At 41.7% G+C, this 27,898-nt stretch overlaps 1 protein-coding gene across 2 annotated transcripts; it reads left to right on the forward strand.

Annotated features, from left to right (window-relative positions):
- The first annotated feature begins 189 nt into the window (after positions 1–189).
- LOC143292009 (serine protease 33-like) lies at positions 190–26,941 on the forward strand. Of its 2 annotated transcripts, none has more exons than XM_076602169.1 (5): positions 190–741; positions 21,784–21,982; positions 22,431–22,696; positions 25,583–25,722; positions 26,409–26,941. In XM_076602169.1, the coding sequence occupies exons 1-5, from the start codon at positions 651–653 to the stop codon at positions 26,595–26,597; spliced, it is 885 nt and encodes a 294-aa protein (XP_076458284.1). In that variant the 5' UTR covers positions 190–650; the 3' UTR covers positions 26,598–26,941. The 2 variants fall into 2 exon arrangements, with proteins under 2 accessions (XP_076458284.1, XP_076458293.1); XM_076602178.1 differs by having other exon boundaries at positions 21,784–21,964.
- Positions 26,942–27,898: the final 957 nt, after the last annotated feature.

The raw sequence follows: 27,898 nt of genomic DNA on the forward strand, positions 1-27,898 counted from the left end.
AGATTCTGAAGTCAGAGAGAGAGAGAGAGAGAGGGGAGAGAGAGAAATTCCCCATGCCGAAACCCTCTTGCGCATTGCAGCACTCGTGACGCTCCCGTCCACCGTGGTCAATCAAAACCCGAGTCGCTGTTTAACTTGCGGAGCCGTTTCTTTGCCGCTCACCCCGTTCATTTATAATTCATTTCCGTCTAATATATCCCGCAAGCCGCCTGTACGGCTCACAGCCTTTCTGGAGGGAACATGACAGACTGAGGCAGCACCTCATGTTGCTGGGTGCAGTGGTGGCTGTGTTGTGAGTTTGTCGTCTGACATTTGTACCTTACAAAAGGCCTGGTTGCCATGGGCGTTTTTCTTTCTGTTGGTCTGCTTGTTTGAACATATCAAAGATAAAATCGTTCGGAGAAATAACTAAACAGCAACACCACAACAACACAAAACTACTGGTTTCTTGATTTGTTTCACCAGATTTTGAAACGCAATTTGTGGTTCGTATTGCACAACTTTGAGTATTTTCGTTAAACCATAATAAAGTTTCCTTTTTGGTCTGTCTCACTGCCATGGTGATAGTGAATAAAAGGAACCACAGAAGCTAACCATAACCATATTTTCTGCCTGGAAGGCACCGAAGAGCACGCCAGTACTGGGGAGATATGTTTCGTTATTTCATCTGCCTTGTTTTCTGCCAGACGATTCTCTTCTTTTCGTGGACAGTGATGACCACGCCCACTGCTGTTAATTCTGGTAAGTTGTCACTTTGACTAATCTGTATTTGTATCATTTTTATGGAGCCTGGAGGAAACTTGTCACCTTAAAAACTTGAAACGTTATTACAAACGGTAAGAAAAGAAAAAGAAAACCTTTTTTATGTCAGTTGATTGACCAAATTTGTGAATATAATATGGTTTAGTTTAATTAAACCATTACTTCTTCATGAAGTGAGATTTCCTATTTCAAACTCAGTGAGTGTTTACAGACTTATCAATGTTTGTCCATTCATTATTTTGCTTGTGAACACATGCAGTTTGTTTAACAATATATACCTATGATATATATTATTGTTAGACTCTTTAGCAATAAACGAGAAAAATGTCCTGTTCGTACATATACAGAAATAGAAGAATATACTACAGACGAAGAGTTGGATGAAATGGCAAAATAAGAGTTATTTCGATGTGTGTATTTGTGGGATTGCAGAGTATTTATAAGACCTCTAACATTCTGTGATTTATTTTCTGTTACTGTTAATGGGAAATTCATGCGTTTCTTTGGATATTATCTTAAAAGCTAGCACGTGATAATCATTAACATATTGTTTGTAATTTCGACAATATTCTCCAGTATATGGTGTCATTCCGTTCTAATACTAATACAGAGCTGGATAAATAGTGTTATATCATATATATATATATATATATATATATATATATATATATATATATATATATATATATATACATATATATGTGTGTATGTGTGTGTGTGTGTGTGTGTGTGTGTGTGTGTGTGTGTATCATGTATATATGTGCGTGCGTGTGTGTGTGTGTGTGTGTGTGTGTGTGCGTGTGTGTGTTTGTGTGTGTGTGTGTGTGTCCTGCCAGCATTATGATTTCAAACCATAGGTGATCCGAGGAAAAGATTCCGTCCTATAATAATGAAATTTTTAAGGCTTTAACATGTTGGTAGATTTTGACATATACGTTGCATGCTCGATAAATGTCTAAATGCTGCCACGTGGGCATACTTACACATAAAATGACTATTCCGGGTGACCCAGTCTCTCCTTATCTTTTTATCATGTCTGTAGAAATTCTTGCAATAATGATAAGAGAAAATGAAGGTATCAAAGGCATTATAATCAATGATATTTAACATGAAATATGCCAATATGCATATGGCACGGATTTACTTTAACAGATGAAAAAAAATCATTTGAAATGTGTATATTAGTAATAAGCAAGTTTGGAGCAAAATCTGGATCACGTATGAATGCTGGAAAAACAAGTGCCGTTTGGTTAGGATGCAAAAAGAGGTCGAAGACAAGATACATTAAACATTTTGGCGTGGAATGGAATCTCTCTAAATCTAAAATGCTTCGTATTTGGTTCACTAACGACCTAAAAGAGTGTGGAAAATTGAATTACAATGAAAATTCAACAAAAATAAAACTACTGCTTAAAATATGGATGAGACGACAAATCACACCACTTGACAGAGTTACAGTTTGTAAATCATTTATCCTGTCAAAACTGATTTATTAATGGTTCATGCTTCCAAATCTTCCTGGTCATTTTATAGATGGCTTGCAAAAAAGGTGCCATATTTTCGTATGGAACAATAAAAATGATAATAAACAGAAAAACGGTAACGAGAAATAAAAGCAACGGTGGTTTAGATGTTCCTGACCGGAAAACATATTTGCATTCTTTAAAACTGATATGGCTTAGACAATAAAAGAGACAAACATAATGGAAAATATAGCATAAGAGATTTATTCTTTTATTGATAATATGGAAAATTATGGACCAAAGATATTAGGTATGTGCAAAACAAATAATAGATTTTGGACAGAAGTTCTTAATGCATATGATAAATTTTTATTATAAAACTGAAATACAGAATCCTAGTGAGATGCTTGCTGAACCCATTCTCTTTAGTGAAAGAATTAAAGTTGGTAATAGTATTTTTTCTCTCACAAAAACTGGATTGAAAAAGGGTATTCAAAAAGTTGTTGACTTTATTCCTGAGAATGGACCTTTTTTATCTTTTACAGAATTCAGATAAAAATATGATTTAACAATTGCTTTTGTGACCTTTACTGGAATAAAACTGTCAGTACAAAAAATTTCATACAAAAGTGTAATATACCTATATACCTATATGTGTTAACACCATAGCTGAGCAAACACCACATTCTGCTAAAAATTAAAAAAATAAAATAAAAAGGAACACAACTGAACTGTATTACATGTCATGTCTGACAATGGACCAGAGCCTAGAGCCTAAATGTTGTAGGAAGTAGGAAGACAAATGCTACAAGCAATCAAATGGAAAGAATCCTTCCTCAAAATTAAGCAAATTAACGACATTAACTTAGAATGGCTTCAGATTAAAATAATTCATATAATTTTGGCAACAAATGTATTCTTTAAAAAATGGGATTAATGAATGACCATAACTGTATTTTTTGTAATAATGAAAAACACAGTTTTGATCACGTGTTTTGGAAATACCAAGGTACGCAGTGTTTTTGGAAACGTATTCAGACTATACCTGATTAAACTTGCGAATTAATAACAAATCTGAGATTAAATGAAAACCTGATTTTGTTTGGATGCGATGGAAACATCAAAACTGATGTGGTATTTGATTTTATTATTCTTGCAGCTAATTGCTACATTTATAAGCGTAAACGGGATAACAGTCACCCTGATTTAATATATATTTTAGAACACTACTTACATACAGATATAAGATAGAAAAACACATGACATAATATTTCAGACTAAATTAATTCTTTTCCAACTGGTTTTATTACAAAAACCTGATCACTGAAAAACCCTGACTCCATTTTTTTTCTTTTGGATACTTGTTTTATTTAACAGAAAGAATCAGTTCCCAACAAATATATGTATCTGCATTGTGAAGTACATTTTAACTTGACACAATTATCTAACAGATGGATTCTGATTACATTAATTAGATCACCATCACCACATACCACCTTTGTGGCAATGGGGCTGTGCTGTCGTAGTTCTCTGATGTCTCCTGTAATCCATGTAACCTGACTGTCAAATGTGTGCAGCCAGTTAGGAATTGAGGTATCATCATATCATAAGTGTTAATCCTTTTTTGTCGTTGCTTGATGTGTTGGTCTTTGTTTGCTTTTTCTTGTTGCTTTTTCTTTGAAAATACCCTTGCAAAGTATTACCATGCTTATACTGAAATTACCAAATGTGTCATTGTTATATTTTCGCTGTAATATGTAATATATTACATGAAAATGTTACTGTGATAATGTTGAAGAGAAAACATAACCTTCTATGCAAAAAATAAAATGACTATTCCAGCTAGTTGATGTATCCTCCCTCAGCTTTAATGCATTTTCCCATTCGCTTAAACCACGTGTCCACGGTACCCGACCATGCTGAATAGGTGTACCCAAATTAACGCCCTCAAACATCTTCAGCACACTGGCATTGCCTTACTCTCAGCTGTCGCTTGTAAAAATAGAAAATAAACCTATCACAAGGGGACAAATCAAGAGAATGTGGGGGACACGTGACCAGCTGTGCTCTATATTCCACCAGAAAGTCAAAAGTTGCCAATCGGTGTGTGCACTGGCTTTGTCATGATGCAGCAGGAGACCGTGGGTTCCAGTGAAGGGACACTGTTTGCACCATGCCTCAAATACTTTGTGGGCAGTGGTTGGCATTCAAGTCTGAGACTATTGTCTTTCTGTCCCGATGTGGTATGGCCGGATTTTGAAAAGAAATGCACCACCTGGGAAGCCCAGACTGCTGACTGATGCTTTATTTCGGGATCACACTGAAATACCTACATCTCGTCTTTTCGTTCGTTTATTTATTTATAGTCTGTTCATCTAAGATGATGATATTAGACTGAAAATAAAAGATATTATCATTATCATTTGGATTATTATCATTTCTATCATAATCATGATTGTTATTATCAATTAGAAATCGACATTTCTGTATATTTGAATGAAAAGGAGGGCGGTTGAGATGGAGGGGAGGGGGGGTGGGGGGCAAGGGGGAGGGGACTAAGAAAGGAGGAGACAGACAGACAGAGAGAGAACAGAATGTGGTAAAGATAGAGTACAAAATCTAAAATGGAGAGGGTGAACGTCAGTGACTGGAGAAAGTAAAAACAGAATACTGGAAGTGTGTGTGTGAGAGGCGGGACGGGGGAACCAGGATTAGGACAAAAAAAATATCAATAATCAAATATTGTATGCACTACTTCTGTACATTATTATTTGAAAAGAGGTTCATGTGGAGACCTGCAATAAACAACCAACTGGACCATTTAACACATAGCTAACTAACTTTAATCAAGAACAGTTTGAAATATATAACTTTTTTCCAAAAAATGTTAACATTTGAAACTGTAACACGTGTTCCGTAATTTCTGGAGGCAAAAAAGGTTTCATGACTAAACAGCGGGTTAAAACGTGCTCTACCGTTAAACGTCCCTTGCAAATGCATTCAATATTTTCACAATATTTTGTGTATGGGGCATTTAGTAATAACCTAAATGCCATGCTCTTAACATCTCGTCTTTAGCTGCAATATGTTAAACGTGATTTGATCTCCACCCGTCAATTGGAGCATATGTGTGCTTCAGTACACCCTTACCCCCTTTTGTTCATTTTAGTTATGAGGGCCCTAACGGGTACAACGGTTCCCAACGCAAAGCTGATCACAGAAAACGACATTCATATTGACCGATGATATGTTCATTGTATTTTCTGTTTCGTTATAGGCAATTATTGGACTCTCCTCAGTCACTTACCTTAGCAAGGTAACCTTTTCTGGACTAACGACGATTACCAGATGATCACAACGGTCATGATCTTCGAGCGTTGATATCCAGAACTTAATTCTTTATATAAATTATGTTTATCTATATACACCAAAACAATACTACAAATTGCAGATATTACAAATTGCAAATATGAGCAATCACCCCCCCCCCCCCCCCCCCCCCCCCGCCCCCACAGACACACACACAAGGCACACATATGTCGTACACAGGCGCGCGCACACAAACACACACTCGCGCGCGCACACACACGAAGTAAAAACCTACCCAAAGACACGCACACTGCATGATGATTTCAATCGGGGAGAAAAAAGGTGTCAGGCAGACAAAGCTGACAAACAGCTACGGGTTGTTACATCTGAAGGCCAGTTGAATACGTGGGTTTTCAAATTTGTTTTGAAAGTGGACATAATTGGTAAGTGACGGAAATCCAGGGGAAGAGAATTCATGACAGAAGGTGCTTGATACTGAAAGGCCCTTTGGCCAAATGTCTCTGAAGACGTTTTTGCGACTCGAAGGAGCTTTTCTCCAGAAGACATGAGAGAACGGGAAGTGGTGCAATCATAAATGACAGAAGATAAGTAAAGTGGGAGAGTTCCGTCAAAGTTGCGATGAGCCAATATGCCAGTTTTGTACTGAATTATGTACTGGACAGGTACCCAGTGAAGTTGATGTAAGAGTGGGGTAACATGATCTTTTTTCGTCTTTCTGAAAATAACTCTTGCAGCATTGTTCAATACTATCTGAAGTCATGACAAAAAAATAAGAAGATAAACCAGCAGGTTGTGAATTGCAGTAGTCAATGCGACTTCGAGGACAAAGGAACAGACAAGCTGACTGTTTGCTTCAACAATCAGATACGGTCGAATAATACGGATTCTTCTCAGTTGGAAGTTTGCAATTTTACATAAATTACTGATACGGTCATACATGCACAGAGCTGAGTCAAAATATGCACCCACGTTTCTGACAGAATTTTGATATCAGCATTGCAGACAGTCAGGGTATAGCCTGAAATATGACTAAGCGAAGGCTTAGAGCCTTTTAGTATGGTTTCTGTCCTGGCGTCATGAAGTCTAAGATTGTTCGTCAGCATCCACTCCTTCACAGCAACAATACAAGTCCCTTTATTTTTGCGGGGGATAGCAAAAGAACTTTGGGAAGAAGCTTTGTGAGTTGGGTGTCATCTGCGAACTTGTAAAAATCACAACGATGTTGTCGGACAGTGGCTGAGTGTACAGCTTAGATAACATTGAACAAGGAACTGGACTTCGGGAAACACTACACTACACTATACTACACACACACACACACACACACACACACACACACATATATATATATATATATATATATATATACATATATATATGTGTGTGTGTGTGTGTGGTGTTTCCCGAAGTTCAGTTCCTTGTTCAATGTTATATTTATATATATATATATATATGTGTGTGTGTGTGTGTGTGTGTGTGTGTGTGTGACCACAACAACCAAAACACATAGTCTATGCTTCTGGTCGCAATACCGGTGTCTGTCTACAATGCTCCCTGCAGAATTCTGGACTGATCACATCTGTTACATAAGGCACAATAGTTTTGTGACTTCAACCAGTGTGATGAACGAAAAGGTCGAGAGATATTGAGACTTGACAGACATGCGCAAACTACGTCAAATTCAGTCAAAATAAACTAAATGAAATAACCGTAAAAATAGCTGCACTCTCTGGGAGACAAATTTCAGCAGATTACAAAAGATGCATTTTTCAGTGCCAGCCGCATCCAAACCGAACCATGGATTGTACGAAACTGTTGTTCCCGCTCGCACGCGCGCACACGCACACACACACACACACACACACACACACACACACACACACACACACACACACACACTCAGAGAGAGAGAGACAGAGTGGGAGGGGGGGCAGGGAGGCACGGGCGGGGGTGGGGGTGGGGACAAGACATTTCTCGCGAGCTCCGCTGAATTGAAGAAATATTGCCAATTTTCCTACCTCTTTCGCGTTCTAAAAATAAACCAGAAGACTTTAAAAGAGTTTTCAGCAACATGCCCAGCAGTTCCCTTCGCTTTCAAGTCATTTGGGGGCTCATTTGATTGGACCTTTCTCCATTTCATTGGGAAACGTCCTCGGGAGAAATCCGCTTTGAGATTTTGCGTTGTATACGTGTCGGTGGTCGTGTGGCTGCTTTATTGGTTTCTTTTCTCTGGTCGCGTCTCGGTTTGTGGCCCTGCCACGGACGTGTTGATGGAGCCACAAGTGATCAGCTGAGAGTCAAGCCGATCCCATCGTCCTTCAAACACGACAGTCAGCTTGGACCTGCATCAGAGAGCATGGAGTGTTTTCCACGTTTCATTTCGCCCTCCTTGCTAACCTAGCCTATCGGCTTCTTTCCGTGCTTAGTTAAAACCAAACAGATTGTTTCAGATCGTTAGGAACAGTCAAGTTTCGTCAAACAAATTAAAAAGCAAGTCCTTGAATATTTCTGGGGTGGCTTTTCCTTTTTCCTTTTTGGAAGTGTGGTCGCGTGAAAAAGAAGATAGAGAATTTGTTTCTTTATTTTTATGTTTAATTCTCGCCACGCATTGACAAGCAGACAGGTGTTGCTGCCTGTGCCCACACCTCAGCGGTCCCACCACATACAGATAAATGATGTAGGGGCTGAAGGCTGTGCCTCTCATGGTGGGTGGGGAAATCAGTTCTAAACTTTGCCTTGATTTTCTGGCAGCGTTGCCCAACAGCGTTTCGCAGTGTGTAGTGACGGTAATTTGGATATTTCTTATGTATTAGATAATTATGACTCCATATGACAGAGTAATGTTACTGTGCTCAGTTTGGCTTACAGACGCGTTCTGGCGAACCAGTAGCATACTCTAAAAGCTGCAAATAAGACAATACACGCATTCTGAAGACAATACGCGCATTCTGAAAAAACAATGTTTGTGATGAGACAAATTTAGAAGGTTTTTTTTTTCTTTAAAGAAAAGAGAAATATCTCGCTGCATGGAAACCACGTCTCTTGTTCAACAGTGCCGCGGGTATTAAAAAGCTGCCAACAGACCACTGTTCTAACTCGTTTCATTCTTCAGACTCATCGGAAGATGTCTGTAAAAGTCCTGTCTTTGCTCCAGTTCTTTCAATATTAGATCAGTGTAATTCGATGTAGAACTCTTGTGCGAAACAGTTCGTTCAGACAATTTAGAAGCTGGAAGGTTTAGAAACATGCTGCTGTATCACTCTAACACCAGAATATGATTACATTTCCCATATTTTTCGTACTCTGCATCACATGCCTTTTAATTAAATATCTAAATACGAAATCATGCTCACTTTTATCACGAACCACTTTGCCTTTCCGACCTTCTCCATCTGTACGTTCACTCTCTTCGCCTTCGTTCTGCTACAAATCCTTGAAAGTTACGTAGAACATAGCACAGTATGAATCAGCTGATTGTCTTTGGTTCACATACCTTCTTTCGATTGATTGATATGGATACTTTTATAGGCCTATCCTCGATCGGAGACCAAGTTCTAAGCGCTTTACAAACACGGCGTCATTTGCACAACAGGCTGTCTACCTGGGTAGAACCGACTGACGGCTGCCACTGGGTGCTCATCATTCGTTTCTTGTGTCATTCAATCAGATTTCAGGCACCCACACATACACACTCAGACAGACATGTAAGATTTTATGTGTGTGACCGTTGTTGTTGTTTTTATTTACCCCGCCATGTAGGCAGCCATACTCCGTTTTCGGGGGGGGGGTGCATGCTGTGTATGTTCTTGTTTCCATAACCCACCGGACGCTGACAATCTTTAACGTTCGTAATTGATCTTTTGTGTGTGTATACACACGAAGGGGGTTCAGGCACTAGCAGGTCTGCACATATGTTGACCTGGGAGATCGGAAAAATCCCCACCCTTTACCACCGGGCGCCGTCACCAAGATACGAACCCGGGACCCTCAGATTGAAAATCCAACGCTTAAACTATTTGGCTATTGCGCCCGTCATCAAGATATCAGATTCATTTTAACGGAAGAGGACAGGGCGCTTTGCAGAAAATGATTGACGTGAAAGAATAGACAGACAGACAGACAGACAGAAGGGAATGCAAAAGAAAAACAACTCAGGCGAGGTTTGCTGTGAAAGTCAACACACTGGCATTGCTTGACGGCCACGTCTGCATGATCCTGCATGAATGCCACGTTGCAAGAATCATAGTTCTAATCGACAGAATCGTTTGTCAGCATGCACGTGAATATCACACGATATTTCCACCTCCACCATAGTCATTGGACTTTTACATAAGCCGCAGCATATTCTATTCCAGGTGTGATGGAGAAAAAAGAATCCTTTTGTGTTCAGCATAATTATAAAGGATTATAGCTTATCAATTAGTCTGTTGACTTCGCCATTATCAATAGTACCTAAACAGTTATTATTGTTGTCAACCTGTTCATCACCAATCACCAATGGAGGCAATACCACATTCCCACAGAGAGAACGAGATTTATTGGTTTACATTCACATCATTCAAGTAGTGTTGAATGCATTCTTGTTACCATATCAAAATGTGTATTGTGTTTAACATATTCATGAATAAATTTACAACAAAAGTATTCTAGATTAGCAATTCTGTCATATTTTCAAGCACTTCTTGGACATTTTTCCAAGCACCCTTCCCCTTCTTATCCCCTGCCAAAAACTATCACACCGACTTGGAAGAGTTTGCACATGCAAATTTATCTCACTGCTGGCCACATCAAAGTTCTGATATGCCCCATCATTTCTTAATATTCCTCTTGTATATCCTTTCCTGTTCATCTTAAATTCTTCATATCACTGCCGTCGTCGTCATCGTCGTCATCATAATCAGCATCCTTCTTCTTCTGCTTATTCCTCTTACTAATTTAGATTGACATGGAGTGCGTTCGAGAGTTAACAAAAAGCAATAGTTCTCCCTCTCTCTCTCTCTGTTTTTGTCAAACACACACACACACACACACACACACACACACACACACACACACACACACACACACACACACACACACACAGAGGTGCAAAAGAGAGATGGAAATGGAAAAGGTGACTATGTTGATTCTGATGCATTCAGTGAAGGACATACAATCACGTAATACCAAACCAGCGCCGCGCAATCATCTGCCCTGTGCGCTGCGTGTCGTGTTGATGCCAGCATGCAAGATTGATTCAACACATCTCCTCTCGCCTGGCTACCGTGTGTCAGTGGTGCCGCTGCCAAACGATTTCTCGGGTGGTCTCTCGCTTTTATTCACTTCACACATCTGGAAGTGTTAAAACATTGCAAATGCATTAATATCCGAAGAGGGAAAGGCATAAAAAATGGGGGTAAAAAGTTTCATTCATGCAAATAAATCACCGAGGAATCTCCCTGGCCATTTAGATTATCATTTTTGTAAACAAAAGGTTGATCCTTTTTTCCTTTGTGTGTGTGTGTGTGTGTGTGTGTGTGTGTGTGTGTGTGTGTGTGTGTGCGTGCGTGCGTGCGTGTGTGTGTGTGTGTTTTTGTGTGTGTGTGTGTGTGTGTGTGTGTATGTGTGTGTGTGTGTGTGTGTGTGTGTGTCCGTTTGAACGGTCGGGTATGTGTGTGTGCTTGAAAACAAAATTTGTGGGAAAAACCAGCCGCCGTGGCGAAGTGTTTAGCGTCACGGACTGACGGCTGGGAGGACGCGGGTTCGAATCCCAGCGGAGGTGGGTTTTTCGGCCCGTGGCCGGCTCCTACCCAGAGTTGAGTGTGCTGTGGGCTTAAATGGGGAGACTGGGACCACACAGTCGAGTGTCATCCACTTCAAGGAAGCGTCCTTGGGTGTGTTGCTCTAATTACCTGACCAACACTGCAAGTGTCTGTATCTCTCGGGCCTGGTTAACGCCGGGATATCATTATGACAGGAAGCGTAGAGTACAGCCTTGTCACGCAGTCCCAAACCAAAATGGACCTCCATAGCAACATCGTCATCATCATCGTCATCCTCCTCCTTCTTCATCGTCATCAATACAAACAAAATAGTCTCAAAGTCTGTGGCCTTTCATGCCCTGCTCTCATGGCGACCTCAGTTTCGATACCCCTCCACAGAGCTTGGGGTGAGTCCTGTCAATGTCGTCAGTATTGGCGGATTCATGGGGGGCTGTTGTTTGAGGGACGTGGTGGCGGTCTCCACTCTGGGAGGGACGCTCACTCAGTCTGGCTCCGCGACTAAGCCATTATTGTCGTTAGTAGGGGGCTTAGTAGGTGGTGTCCTAAGTACGTTGAATCAGAACAGGCACCACTGAACACCACCGAAGTGACTCAGCAGCAGTGCAGGGTCTCCTCTGGTGTGTGGCCTCCTGGCGACCTAACATCGATGGTTCCCTGTGGACTGCCGACGCTGGAACTGCGACGGACGAACCCGGGTGTGGCCGTGTATGGGGGAATCTAAATGAGCGGCGTGGGAGTAATGCCACTGAAACGGTGCAGATGATGGGGCAGAAAAAAAAGGTGGGAAAAGTTCTTCATCTATTTTCATTGTTGCTATTGAGAACAAACGTTCAGCAATAGGAAGTTTTATGTGAATTATGATGTTAATTTGCTGGACGGAATTTTCTAATATTTGACTGTGGGGTTAGAGTGACAAAAAAGTGATATTTTGGCGTATGAAATATGACACAACCAAAACGTATTTGATTAAGTGTTGATTGATAGTCTAACAACATGCTCGTTCAGTAATTGGATAATCCATGAGGGTGGGGACTTCATTGTTACTCGTTGTGTTTCCCGTTCAACAATTTGTGTTGCAAGATACAAAAAAATAAGAAAAGACAAAGAGAAAACAATGACACAACATGTCCTTCTGCTTAATATATGACGTTCATAATTTGAGAGAAAGACAACACTAATTTTTTCTTCTTCCGCTCACAGTATGACACACCATTTCAGTCATCATTCATACGCCGATGATACTCAGCTTTAAAAAATCTGTCCTCTCTCTTGCTACAAGTAGAAGCATCCGACTGTTTCCTGGACATTCAGAACTGGATGACTAAAAACAAAGTACAATGAAATGCCGAAAAGACTGAAGCAATGCTCGTGGGAGCCAAACTAAAACTCTCCCATCACTATTGGCTCAACCAAACTTGGAGAAGGTCTACATCCATCCTTCTTTCCAGCACAGTCGGCAGTCTGGGTTTGGTCAAACGACAACAAATATCCGTGGAAATATCAGTCAGGTCTGTCAATCCAGATACTGTAAAGTACGGCGCATCAGTTCTGTTTGGAAATACTTGTCCACCGACGAAACGTATGTTTGTTGCTTCTGTCATTTTCACCCGTTTCGAATTCTGTAATTCTCTCTTGTCTGGTTTGCCTGTTTCATTCACTCTCTCGACTCGACATCAGAAAGAAATGATCGAAGCACATCGCTCTCCATTTGCAACTTCTCTCATGGCTTCATGTCCAGCGTAGAATAAAGTACAAAGTCAGCTATTTATGCTATAAGTGTATAAACAAAGCTGTTTCTGCATGGCTATGTGACTGTCTTTACCCTTACATCCCATCTCGCCATCGACGATCACTTTCAGATCCACTCTGTTCCCACATTCCTATTCTACAATCGGTCGCCGCTCTGTTTCTGGAACTTTGCACTTGGAACGAGCTCCCTCTTTCGCTTCGTCAAGTCACCATACAGGAGTCTGTACATAAAACCTGCCTGTTAACAAAGTAGTTGCCTCCGATCCCCATTTTGGTCCACAGTTTTCTTTAGCTGTATACATATTTAAGCATCATATCATTCTTTTGATTACTTTTGTCCTTCTGAATAACTTTTTTTTATATATATATATAAGTGCTTGATTGGTCTCTGCAATGATTAATCACCAAAACAATTACATTGATGATGATGATGATGATGATGATGATGATGATGATTATTATAAAGCGGAGTAATGCAGAGTTGCCCGTCTCCAGCCATTCGCAAAACACAAACCTTCCAACCAAGCACTGCAATGTCAAAGAGCGGAATCATCAGGACAATGCTCTGTACGCTGATATACAATATTGGGAAGTAATACTGTCTTATCGTTTTTGTGTCTGGTTAATTTTCATTGTGGAATACACTTCAGTGAAGCAGGCACTCGCATTCCACCCCGCACCCCCCCCCTCTCTCTCTCTCTCTAAATCCACAAAGTTGTATGTGGACTCAGCTGGACATCTCATAAGCATAGTCACACCAGTTTTTGTGTGCTGCGCATGCTAATGCGTATTCATGATAATGGGGAGCGGCAGAGTCAAAAGCTTCGTCACTTTGCTTCCGGTGTATGCCGGGTGGTGATATTGATGGGGGCGGTGAGCAAGAAAGCAGCTTGGGAGTCGAGGATGACTGACAATGGGCTGCTGCTTGGGGGCTATAGGGTTAAGCCTGTCGTGGCATGATGGAGTGGGTTCCTTTGCAGTTAAACAGAGCGGGATGGGGAAAGTAATATACAGCTTGGGAATTGTGAACGAATGTAATGAGCGTGCGTGCTTTGCATGGGTTTTATTCACACACACACACACACACATACACACACACACACTCATACAAACACGCTTTCATACACACATATCACAACACACACATCATACACACATTGATAAACACAAATACACATGTACACACGCACGTACGCTCTCGAGCGCGCACGTAGAGGCAGACACAGACACAGACAGACAGACAGACAGACAGACAGACACACACACACACACACACACACACACACACACACACACACACACACACACACAAGGGTGGGGGAGAGAACAATACAACTTTTCTGCACACCAACAAGCAGACGACAGAATTTATGAACTTACCAAAATAGTTCCTAAGTCACAGAAGAATGCAAACGAACAGCGTTCACCTTGACAGCCCAGAACCAACCGATGTTGGGAAGAGGTGGAAAGGTGTCGAGGAACATTTCAAGACTGGTAGCCTTAATTGAAAATGTTTTAAAAGCGTCTTCGTAGTTTCCAAGTTTCCATCGCTGCTCGATGGCTAAACATTTCCACGGACCTAAACTTGAGACCACCGATATGACCTCTATCCACCGGCCGAAGCGAAGAAATCGAAACTCAAACAAAATCAGATACAGTGTCGTCTTGAGCAAAGTCTACCCTTATGCAGTTGAGTTTGTGAGGAATGGTATGTGCTGGATGTGGTCTGTGGTGGTCATGTGACTCACTCCGGGCACACGCAAGTCGTGGTGTCTCACAAAACAACTACATTCTTGTTTTCTTAATTCAATCAGCCAATCTTTGTTCTGACATCTGCCCTTGGGTGGCGCTTTAACAAGATAAAAAATACCAGCAACATAGCAAGGCGACATTCCATCCGAGACTTTTTACGATTCATCACCCAGCAAGAAAGATTCGACTCAAAGCCATATCCATTATGCTTCCGAAATCGAGATTATGTGGAGATCATCATAATGTTCTTTATTCATTTATTTATTTATTTATTCATTCTATCTATTTATTTATTTATCTATCGATGGGCAGTTTCTCTTTAACTCGTATAATGACCGGGGTTGTTTTTATTTACCGTGTGTAACTGCTTCGGACAGCCGTTTCCGGCTGGGAATCACTCGATCAGTTTAACTGCGGCTTGAATCTGCAGATAAAATGTCATTAAATATTGAACAATTATCGGTTTTACCTCGACTTTAGCCTACGGTCATGGATGCTTTGATATATATATATATATATATATATATATACCTATATAGGTAGCCAAGCGCTCAGCTGACTACTGATGACCGTGGCTCAACTCACAGCGCAAGCTGAAAGCTGAGCTATAGCAGACGCGTTTTTTGCAACTTACCGCCAGTCTGCAACGGCTCGCGCAGAATGTGTGACTCCATTCCCGGTTTGAATGCAAAGCCCATTCTAAACCTATTCTCTAAACATCCATTAAATCAAGTCTCTGTATCGTTCGCTGCAATATTATATTTGTTGTGCTTACACACACACTTTAAACAGTTAGAAGCATGCTTGATTTCAGTTTAATGGTTCATCAGTCTAAAGATTTTCAACTGACGCTAAACTTGCGTCATTTTTTTTGTTTTGTTTTGTCCTCTCTTCGTCACACAACCACTCCACAACTATTGTCACTGCCAGTGTACGCCACTGGGTGAGCTGAAACTTGTATTTCTGACAACCCGTATTTGATTATATCTCTTTCGTTGGATCAGTAAACTACAAGATTATACACTGGCAGAATCGTCGCAATTCCATCTTTAAATCTGTTCCATTTGTGTTTGCCTACGTTAAACTGATTTAATGCAGTTCGTAATTTTCAGCGACAAGCTCGCTAAAACTGATCAATTCAGGTGACTTAAATCAAGATTATAAATTCATCTTAAATAATCAACACTTCATTTTATACTCATTAGAAAGTAGGTGTTGAGCTGTTTCTTTTGTGACTAATCCGACATAAATCATTTCATGAATCATTTAGAAATCTATCATTGAACACCTTGTAACAAACACAATGCTAATCCAATTAAGGTGGATTTATGCCGATTCGCTTCACGGGCCACGTCATTGCAGTCCACTTAACTTGCATAAATAGCCACAGCAAATGATGACTGGTCACTTTTTCACCTGAGCAGGAACTGCCAGACTTTTTATTTGTCTTTGTTAGAGCCACTTGACTAACGTAGTTACTCTATATTTGAACATGCTCATTACACGCATGCACGCTCGTACGATCTCTGTCTCTCTCTCTCTCTCTCTCTCTCTCTCTCTCTCTTGCTGTGTTGCAAGCATTGTGTGTTGTGTGTATTCCCGCAACGGCTAACGTCTTCGCCATATCGCTTGCACTGTTTTCTCTTTGTTTTCTCTTTATTATTTATTTTTATTCTCCTTTACTTAATATTGTAATAAAACAATAGAAAACCCTTTTGTGACTGGCCTGCTAAGTAATTCTTTTGTACCGTCCCCTTTCATAATAATAAACCACTCGGGTACACGGCCTACACACACACACACACACACACACACACACACACACACACACACATATATATATATATATATATACATATGTATAACACACACACACACACACGCACACACACACACACATATATATATATACATATGTATATAACACACACACACACACACACACACACACACACACACACATACGTGTATATATATATACATATGTATATAACACACACACACACACACACACACACACACACACACATACGTGTATATATATATATATATATATATATATATATATATATACATATATATGTGTGTGTGTGTGTGTGTGTGTGTGTGTGTGTGTGTGTGTGTGTGTGTGTGTAGACTGACATCAGTAAAGCACACACAGATGCAGAACGACGAATTCTTCAAGATCAAACGCTGTTCAGTTTGATCCAAGTTCACACTTTTGAACTGATGTCTACCCAGAAGTATCGATATACATGAAAATAATGTTGTGTGACTTCGGCCTCAACTCAAAGCCACAGCGTCAAGCCAACGGTCGTGGTATTGGCGCTCAATTCTCTGAAACCTTCGCATGAAATCTTTTTAAATGAGGCAACATAAATATCAAAGCTTCTCCAGTGGTAACACCATGTCGTGGATGGTTTGCTTTCATGGGCGGCTGTTGTCTTGCCGAGTTCTGGATCGCCCCCTTTTTTCCGATGAAATTTGATATAGTTGTACTGGATGCGACACGCGCGTCTCACACACCAGGGTTCTCAAACGATCTTCACCAAAGGGCAAGGTTGGTTTGCTTGTTTGAATAAAACATTTCTTTGCTACTGAGAAACGTGTCGGTGGATCTTGTAAGTTGAAGCTTACGTCAGCAGTTTTTCTCAAATATGACATTTGTGTTAAACTGACTCTTAGTAATCAATCACCACACACACACACACACACACACACACACACACCCGCGCGCGTGCGTCTCTCTCTCTCTCTCTCTCTCTCTGTCTCATCGTCCATCCACGCATCTTCCACCCAAATCACGACACAATACACACAATGCACATAATCAGCGCCGAAGGGAAATTACTTCCCCCACTTTGTGCAACAGTTATTATGCGGAAAATCACCCAAAGAAAGAAGTCATTCGTATGTCGACAGCCCGAAAGTAAGATTAACCGGAGCTCTGTTTGCGGAAGAGATCAACCTCTCGTGGACAGGTTGATGACTGAGGTGTTTAGTCTGCGTGTAAAAGGTCACACGACAAAAGGCAATTACAAATGAACAGGTCTGGATTTTTTGTGACTGCTCATTAATTGTCAGATTCTTAACAGTTTTCCAGGGCCTGGAGATGATATAAAGATAAGGTCAGAAAACCAATCACAGCAGAGTGTATTTCAGATTTGTGATATATAAGATCTTTCAGATTTTGATGCAGTATTAGATATTCTGACACAATCATTGTTACTGTCCATATAGCTTTAAAGATCATGGTCTGGTCTGCACTGTGTTACACTCGTTTCATGACCGGTTAAAACTGTATAGTAAAATCAACAGTTCACACTCTTTGCTAGCCCTTGCTCTTGTTTGTCCTCTTGCATGACATTCTTTTGCAGAATGAAACTCAGTGTAAACCAAACGCTTTGGCATTTTCCCCAATATTTATAATCCAGATATGATCTTTTGTTTGTTTTGTTCTCTCATTGTCAACACAAAGATCTCTTCAAATCTACTGTCAGCGATGCTTCAGTTTTCTGCCTTGGCATCTTTTCCAATGTGTCTTTTTACAAGATATATTTTACGAGTATCAGTTGAGCCTTCTTGTTTTAGAAAAGCAAAGCACGAACAAAACATACACACTAAACATCTAAGCCTATTGTCATAATTATTCTCATTGTTATCAGTAGTAGTGGTATTTTTAGCATTGATGTTGTTGTTGTTGTCGGTAACGGCGATGGTCGTGCAGCCGTGGTGATGGTAGTGATGTGCTTTTTGTGAATATTCTACAAAAGCTTGGAAATCGACATGCACAGCGCCTTAATGCAAATCATTATCTCCCTGTTCTCAGAACACAGATTCAGACAGAAAAAAAAACTTTTCTTTGGTTCGTTACACTCGGGGTGGACAGTAACCCGGCATGACTGCAGAGCACCGGCAAGAACACTGTCTTCACTGTTGTTCACTGTGGCGTGCTCAAGAATTTGTTACAAACCTTGGAGTTAAGCTCTTGGAAATGAATATCTATTCAGCTGTTAAGAATTCTCTCTCTCTCTCTCTCTCTCTCTCTCTCTCATTCTGAGCGCATACCCGAAAACAACAACAACAACAACAAACAGGGGGAATAAAAAGCAAAGCCTGATTGGGGTATCATTTTGTAAATAAACAAAAAAACAAAATAATAATAATAATAATAAATCAAACTAACAAAAACGCGTTTCTGTATTTGCTTTGATAAGGGAGTGCTTTAAAAGTGAGAATGATAAACGTGTCTCATATCACCAATAAATTCCATTGAAACGTCTGTCACACACAGAATCGCAACATCGGTTTTCCAGAGATAACGGAGCTCTCGCGTGATGAAACAATGCATTCTCAGTGTTTGATGTGGGAAGGGGAAGTCAAAGCGCGTCCGAACCGTTGCTCACGGTATCAGCATGTGGGGATGGAGGGGAGGGAACGAGGATGGGAGGATGGAAGGGGGAGTGATCATATGAAAGAAAAAACAGTGGCTCGCTGGGAAGATGGATATCAAACGAATGGACGATGATGAGAACGTACAATCCAGTCGCTTTGATGGACAATGAATGGATGGTAGTGAGAGAGGAAACTAAAAATATAAAAGAAGCTGACAAAAGCTTAAGTACAAAGATGGAGACACCCACTCAACCAGAGAGAAAACAAAAGAAAAGAAACTTAACTTGATAGGCCTACCACCCCAGTCAAAACACGGTGCATTTGAAACACAATACAACATAGCGTGAGATGAAAGTGTAACATAGCATGAAAGGAAACTGTCAAGATTAATTTGACAATTTGGAGCTGATTGGATTACTTCTTTCTTTGAATTCAACGCCATCGCTACCTGAAGGTATGCAATATGTCTATATTTTATCTGTATACGGAACATACTGGACCATAAAATTTAAAAAGTGAGATACACATTCCAACTTAGGACACACTTGACGCATCCTATGCACAATATTGTGAGCATACATATTTCAGCTTAGGACACACTTGACGCATCCTATGCACAATATTGTGAGCATACATATTTCAGCTTAGGACACACTTGACGCATCCTATGCACAATATTGTGAGCATACATATTTCAGCTTAGGACACACTTGACGCATCCTATGCACAATATTGTGAGCATACATATTCCAGCTTAGGACACACTTGACGCATCCTATGCACAATATTGTGAGCATACCTTTATTTATGTGCATCTATAACATATACAAAATACCCTCCAGGTCCGTCAAATCTCGCAAGCACACTTTCATTTAACCTGCACACACACACACACACACACACACACACACACACACACACACACACAGACACACACAGAGTTTAACGAATGAACTTCCCCATCATCCGTCATGGATTGTTGGTTGTCTTGTCCTGACTGCCCGTGGATGTGACGTTGGTTTTGCCCAGGCTACTTCAACCCCGGGGTTTCAACCAGCCTTGGCCATGTCATATCCCTCTTGGCGGAATGTACCCCTTGTGTTGCATACACTTCGCTTATCCAACCGGTCTGTATCACATCTATGGTAATAATAATAATGATGATGATGATAATGACAATAATAATAATAATAAGTGATGCAAGTACGTGTTCCGTATACGCTCACCGTTTTTTTGCTTGAAATCAATATAGAGTTGCTTAAAAATGGATAGGTCACTTTTGACTATTTTCCCCTTTACCTATTAAGATACTTATGCTTTTTTATATTATTGAGAATGATAGCATTCCAACTTTGAACATTCAGTTACCGCTTAGACCCGATGGTATTTTCATTTTGTCCAAAATTGTCCATAAGATAAAACCGCTAAACCAGTATTTCTTTGATTATTTATCCTTACAGTCCTGTTGGAGCATGGAGGACTACTATCAAACGGCAATTTCACGCTCAAAATAAGACGTTCAAATATACAGCACTATAACTAAAAATTAAGGAAACACAAATGTCAGCACTGATTTCAGAGGAAAAGAAAGGGGTACAAAATGGCCCAGATGATATAAACTGGCTTGGCCAAACTGTACCCCGGGTGTAGCCTGGCTAGTTTATATCCGGGATATATTCTGGCTAGGGCCAGATTCTACACGGGCATGTTCTGGACAAGGCCACTTTATATGGGGGCTTACTCTTGACAGGGTAGAGTCTGGCCTTTTACACCGGCCCTCTTTTCGTGTTACTGGCAGTATTGATACATTTTGCAACCAATCATGCTTCCACCTAAGCGTTTTTTTCTATGTGTTTAATTCCATATTGATACTGACATTTCTCATACGAAAAGAAGCAACAAGAAAATACACGAGAAAAAGCACGTGTTCTGAAAGTGTGCCGTATGAATATTATATAAACAAATGAGGTTCAGAAAGAGCGACCATATATGTTCGTGGCTGCTTTAAACAGTAACATATATTAGGATTAGAACCCGGAAAACAAAACAAGTTAACACATAGTTATAATTTTTTTTAAAACATAACCAGGAAAAACAATAAATAGAGAGGGAGAGATAGATAAATAGATATGGATATATATATTCATCTTGAAATGGGCATATTTCAAGATAACGTTTAAAAACCTTTTTTCCTTCTATTCTGCAAAGATAATGAAACTGTTTCAATAAGTGTATTTGAAAGCAAAGCTGGATTCCATGCCTGACAGATGGAGATACTGATAAGGCTGTTTTGGGTGGCTGGTGGAGAAGACCAGTTCAATTTGATATCTAAAGTTGCGAAGCTCTACTCGTCTGCCTTTCGTTTAAAACTGTTTCAGTAAAATGAAATATAATAGGATGTTTAAGTACCATTGTAACGAGAAGCAGCAACATACTGAAGTATTGTGCCTTTTTCTCACTGAGACTAACAGCTCTTGTTTTGCTTCTCTGGCTTTGAATTCCCAACACAAAAAACGGCTGTGACAGACAGAGCAGCCTGCGTGAAAAACGTATGTGATGGGTGGTGACAGGGTGCGGGGCAAGCATGGTGCGAGTGACGAGGATCGTGGGAGGGGACTCTGCCCCCTCGGGCTCGTGGCCGTGGATGGTGTCCCTGCGACACCTGACAGGGGAGGGCGTGTTCCGACATCACTGCGGGGCCAGCCTCATCTCCGCCCTCTGGCTGCTCACTGCTGCACACTGCTTCCACGGGTCAGGGGGCTTCCAACGGTGACTGAGTTGGGGTGTGGGAGGGGCTGGTGGGCAGTGTGTGTTTATGTGTGAATGTGTGAGTGTTTGTATGCATGTGCATGCGCGTATAGATATATATGTGTGTGTGTGTGTGTGTGTCTCTCTCTCTCTCTCTCTCTCTCTCTCTCTCTCTCTCTTTCGCGCGCGCACGCACACTTTCTTTCTCATCTCCCTCTCTCTATGCGTCTTTCTCTTTATGCGTCCCTCCTCTCTCGTTCATTGTGTGCACGAGCGCTTGAAACTGTTGTCGTGGGTATCATATGAATTTATAGTGAAAATGAAATGCACAAATAACGAGGATTCATTTTAACAAATCAGTTCAGGTCTATTCTATTTTATTTAATTTAAATTTTCTTATTTTACCCCCAGTCCTCACCCTTAACCAAAACCCTTCGATCCAGAAACAACACCATGACGTGGGTTCCAGATCCAACGACAGCCTGCAGTGGAGGGCGCGGCTGGGAAGAACCGAGACCCCCTCAGCAGAGCTAGACCGACAAGACCTGGAGGTGGCGCATGTGGAGACTCACCCTCACTTCAACGTCAGTGGGCACGGCAACGACATCGCGCTGGTCCGCCTGGCCAGACCCCTATCCAGTCTGAGGGTGGAGCCCATATGTCTGCCCCGCCCCGGCCAGGACGTGGTAGGCGATGGAACGGGTTGCTACGTCACCGGCTGGGGGGATACCAGAGGTTCGTTAGAGACAGGAGTTTGCTTCAACAACAACAACGGCATCATTGTCATGGACAAAACTGTGCGTTAACAAAAACATCCTTCATTGACACGACTGTGCATTAACACCCAAAAGCAAGAGATAGGACTTTGCATCTACAGCAGTTACAATAACAATATCCTCATAGACATAATTTGCATTAACAGAAACATCAACAACAACATTGTATCACATAAGCCCTTTTGTGAACAAGAACAACATAATCATCATGGATAGGACTTTGCATTAACAACAATGGGGTATCCCGTCGGACCGACGGATGAGTAGGCAAGCAGGCTTATCTGTCGGTGTGTGTCCTCATATGGGAGAAGAGGCCGATTCTGGATGCGCAGAACTTCCCACAGGTGTTGCAAGGGAAAGCGTCTCCAGTAGTTGAGCCCTGCTTCCTTTGCTCACGCTTCTCTTTAATGGCCAGCGTTCTCTTGTTTTCAAACGTCGTTATGCCACTAGAGCACAGCATCCACCAGCGAGAGCGGTCAAGGGCATCAGTTTCCCAGGTAGCGATGTCTATTTCACAGGCTTTGAGGTTTGTCTTCAATGTGTCCTTGAAGCGCTTGCAGGGTCTTCCAAGTTCGCGGTGGCCTTCCTTCAGCTGGCCATACAGTAGCATCTTCGGGTTCCTGCTGTCTGTCATGCGGACAACGTGTCCTGTCCAGCGTTGCTGGCACTGGATCAGCAGGCTTTCGATGCTGGGCAGGCCGCTCCTCTCTAGGACCACTTTATGCTGAGGATCTTTCGTAGGCATTTCTGGTGAAACTGCTCAAATTGTTGAATGTGACGACGATACGTCGTCCATATTTCACAGCAGTACAACAAGGTGGTCAGCACAACAGCTCTGTAGGTTTTGATTTTGGTGCTGAGCCTGATGCCTTTGTTGTTCTACAGCCTGTTGTTGAGTCTGCCAAAGGCGGAGCTGGCTTGGCGATGCGCAGCGTCACTTCTGCATCAAGGGCTCCGTTGCTGCATAGGATGCTGACCAGGTAGCAAAACTTGTCGACTGACTTGATCTCTGTGTCATCGATCTTGATTGCAGGTGGGGGGGAGGCACTGGCGTTCTGTGAGCTAGCTGGTTGGTACATGGACTCGGTCTTGCTGAGGCTGATGGTGAGTCCAAAGCGCCTGCAGGAGGATGAGAACCTGTCCATAATGAACTGCATGTCCTCATGGGTGTGTGCAGCAAGCGTGCAGTCATCAGCAAAGAGGAGCTCTCACAACAGTGCCTCAAACACCCTGGACCTAGCGTGGAGTCGCCGCAAGTTGAAAAGTTTGCCATCTGTGCGAAACTGAATGTAGATGCCCCGGTCACAGTCCTGGAAGGCGTCAATCAGCATGACAGAGAAGAGAATGGAAAACAGTGTGGGTGCCAGGACGCAGCCCTGCTTCACTCCATTTACCACAGGGAACTGATCCGACAAGTCAGTATTTTCCTGTACTCTTGCCCGCATGCCATCGTGGAATGATGCAATCAGCTGGATTAGGCTGTGGAGGATCTTCCACAGACCACGGCGGTTCACAACAACATCGTTATTGGCAAGGACTCTGCATGATCACCGAAAACAACATTGTCAAATTTACAACTTTGCATTCACAGCAACTAAACAACAGTGTTAACACAGTCAGGACTTTGTATTGACAACATTGTTATAGACCGGCCTTTTCATCAACAACAGCACCAGTAGCAAGTACAACAATAGCATTGTCATATACATAACTTTCATGAACAACAACGTTGTGATACATATGCGCACGTGCATGTGTGTGTGTGTGTGTGTGTGTGTGTGTGTGTGTGTGTGTGTGTGTGTGTCCCTTTTTGTTTTCTTTGCCTGTCGGTCCGAACTCCATGTCCAGAAGGACACCACGGCGGACCACTTCGGTATACTCGAACATCTTAACATTTGATTTAATCGTATCACTCCATTACGAGAATGGAGGACAGCAAAGTGGACACCAGACCAATATATTAGACATAGTCCTGACAGTAAATAAAAAGAAAAGATGCAGCAAATCAACATGAAGCCAAAATGTTGAAAACAGACATAAAATACTCAGTCAAACAATTTTGAAGCACGCAGAGTTAGAACTAATTTTCTTTCAGCGCAAGACAGCAAATTGAGCAGACTAAACTTAGACTTTACTAATAAACATTTTCTGTACGACCAACACATTTCTCAAAGTAGAGAAAATGTAAACGTTCAAGTAAATGTCATATGAAACTCAATACCGAAGGGCGCAATAGTCAAATAGTCTTGGACTTTCGGTCCATAGGTTTGATCTCGGTATCAAGGCCTACAGGATTAAGGGTGGAGATTTTTCCATACTCTCAAGTTAACATATGTACAGACCAGATTGTGCCTTAATGATATTCGTGTAATTATTCATGCAAAAAATCAAATGCGCACGTTTAATATCCCATAATCCATGGAGTATGGCTGCCACGGAGTATGGCTGCCAATATGGCGGAGTGACAAGCGATGATAACGGAAATGCCCACTCGTAAATCTGACTGAACGTGGTAGCTGCAGCTCACGAACACAGAAAGAAAATGAAAGCAACACATCGCTGTTGAATGTGGCTTTGTTTTTTGCAATGTTGGTCAGGAAATCTCAGCAGAACACCCAAAGACGCATCCGTGAGGTAGATGAATCTCGACTGTGTGGTACCAGTCTTCCCATTTAAGCCCACAGAATACTCAACTCTGGGTAGGAGCCGGCCGCGGGCCGAAAAAACCCACCTCCGCTGGGAATCGAACCTGCGTCCTACCAGCCATACGTATGTGCGAGTCGCTAACACGGCGGATGGTTGGTAATGTTTACGCAACCACAGCTTCCGCGGGGTTCCTGTGCAGGTACCGGGGATGGGGCGTGGCTACAGCAGGTGGAACTGCCGGTGATTGACAGGTGGCAGTGCGGACAGTGGTACAACGAGACCATCACCTCTGACGCTTTCTGTGCCGGCTTCACCTCCGGCGGCAAGGATGCTTGCAAAGTGAGACGTGCAAATGGAAGAGGGAGAGATGGATGTGAAGGGACAGAGAGTGGAAGATGAGGGAAGGAAACATGGGAAAGACACGGGAGACGGGGCTTTGGGAGAAAGGGAAAGAGAGATGGATGGGAGGAGATACGAAAAGGGGCAAAGAGAGAGAGAGACGCTTTGACGCTTTGACACTTCAATATCATTGGCCAAAGAGAGAGAGAGAAACCGAACATTTTCATTGATAACATGTTCACGTGCATTACCATTTTGCTTGGACAGCATAGGTTTGTTTTGGTTTTTTGTTGTTGTTGTTGTTTTTAGTGAATATGTCACATCGTGCTCGCTCGCAATAGACGCATCATTCATTCGAAATAATGACTTTTGGCCTGCCGATTACACATGCAGTGCATTTTCAGGGATAACTAAGGACTGGAAAAACAAGTCATCATGTGATTAACTTAGTGTATCACTCTTTTTATCATCGTAAAATGCAGTCTGGGCTAGATTTTTCAATGGTATTACATCAGCGCATTATATTGAATTTCTGAATAGTTTGTCATTAATTGTGTTTTATCCAAGACATTGACAGCAGTGACAAATACAAATAGAATGTACTTCGTTTTCTTTATTTGATCGTTGCAATGGGGTAAGCTCTGCATTGGGGTGAGTTTATTGCCATGCCCTGTGCGTTCTTTCAGGGTGACTCGGGTGGCCCTTATGCCTGTCCCCGGGAGGGAGTGTGGGTGCAAGGGGGGCTCGTGTCCTGGGGCAAGGATTGTGGCGCCATCCACCTGCCTGGCGTCTACACCTCTATCCAGTACCACCTGCCCTGGATCTATGACGTCACCTCGCGCTACGACAGCTCCTGGCCTTCGTATCGGAACTGACATGCCACCCAGAGGTTGGCTCACGACGGACTCGATCATGACGTGATGACCCTCACTCTGGGGAACGTTTCTGAAAAAACATGATGTTGATATTGAGACGAACGAACAAACATATGACTAAAATTACTAATTGGTTAGATTAATGACAATATAACACACTGATTAACTAGTCAGACAGATCCATCCGTCTATTTATATATCAAAGCTTGTACGTAGCAAAGTGAAAATACACATTGTGAAATGTCAACTGGTGTCCAAAAGGGCAAGTTGTGTACTGGCCTTTCTAGTAATTAAACACCAAATATTGTGACTGGATATACAATTGGAACGAGATGTAAGGTACGCCTTTGCAAAGTAAAATGCTCGATCAACTTTGATTCTGCTGTTCTGTGTGTATGAATGTGTGTGTGTGTGTGTGTGTGTGTGTGTGTGTGTGTGTGTGTGTGTGTGTGTGTGTGTGTGTGTGCACTGCTGCGAGAAAAATCGTAATCCTTAATTGTCGTTGATTTTGTTGTTGTTGTTTGATTGACAATGTTTTCTTGAAGAAGACAATATACACACATACAGACAGTGCGTACACATTATGTCTACCTCCACCCCGGATTCTTTCTCTCTGTATCCATATCTGTGTGCTTTCCTTTCTCTCTCATTTCCCCCTTGCCCTCTCTTTCTTCACACTTTCTCTGTCCTTGTCTGTGTCTGACAACCTCATCTTCCCCGCTTTCCTTTTTCCTGCCCCTCTCTCTCTTATCTAATAACCACCACTCCCTCTCCCCCCCTCCTCTTTTGTCATCCCCACCCTCTTGACATGGCCAGATGGCCTAGCTCAAGAAAATCGCCTTGTCTTCTCTCTCTCTCTCTCCCCGTGTCCCTTTGTCTCTTTCTCAGATGCACCCGCACAGATACAGAAACACACTTATGCGCGATAAACTGACACAATGACCTCTGTCACACACCTTTTGCTGTTGTTCTGTTAGTATTCCATTTCATCTGACGTGAACAGAAAAAAGAAATGAGAGATAAACTTTACGCAATAGTCTTCAATGGCTTTCTCACAATTTCCTACACCTCTAGATCAAGATACCCAGCGCTGTTTACCCGTTGATAAATCTACTAAATACAGAATCGTGAGTTCAAGTGCTTCGAGATATTTCTGAACGTGTGACATTGGTAGCTTTTTTGGAAAGCATTATATTAAAGTGATCGATCTGACAATGCTTAGCATTACAGACACAACATTATACCATGTGTTTGCAATCATTTTATTGTTTGCATAACCGCACTGTTTCAGCCTTATCATA

The sequence above is a fragment of the Babylonia areolata genome, chromosome 1 (assembly GCF_041734735.1).
Source record: "Babylonia areolata isolate BAREFJ2019XMU chromosome 1, ASM4173473v1, whole genome shotgun sequence".
Lineage (NCBI taxonomy): Eukaryota > Metazoa > Mollusca > Gastropoda > Neogastropoda > Buccinidae > Babylonia > Babylonia areolata.

Excerpts from the sequence above, each read along its gene's own strand:
- LOC143292009 (XM_076602169.1), top strand. The coding sequence starts at position 651 with ATGTTTCGTTATTTCATCTGCCTTGTTTTCTGCCAGACGATTCTCTTC. Across the intron at positions 22,697-25,582 it reads CGGCTGGGGGGATACCAGAG|GTACCGGGGATGGGGCGTGG; the intron begins GTTCGTTAGAGA and ends GTTCCTGTGCAG. Across the intron at positions 25,723-26,408 it reads GCGGCAAGGATGCTTGCAAA|GGTGACTCGGGTGGCCCTTA; the intron begins GTGAGACGTGCA and ends GCGTTCTTTCAG.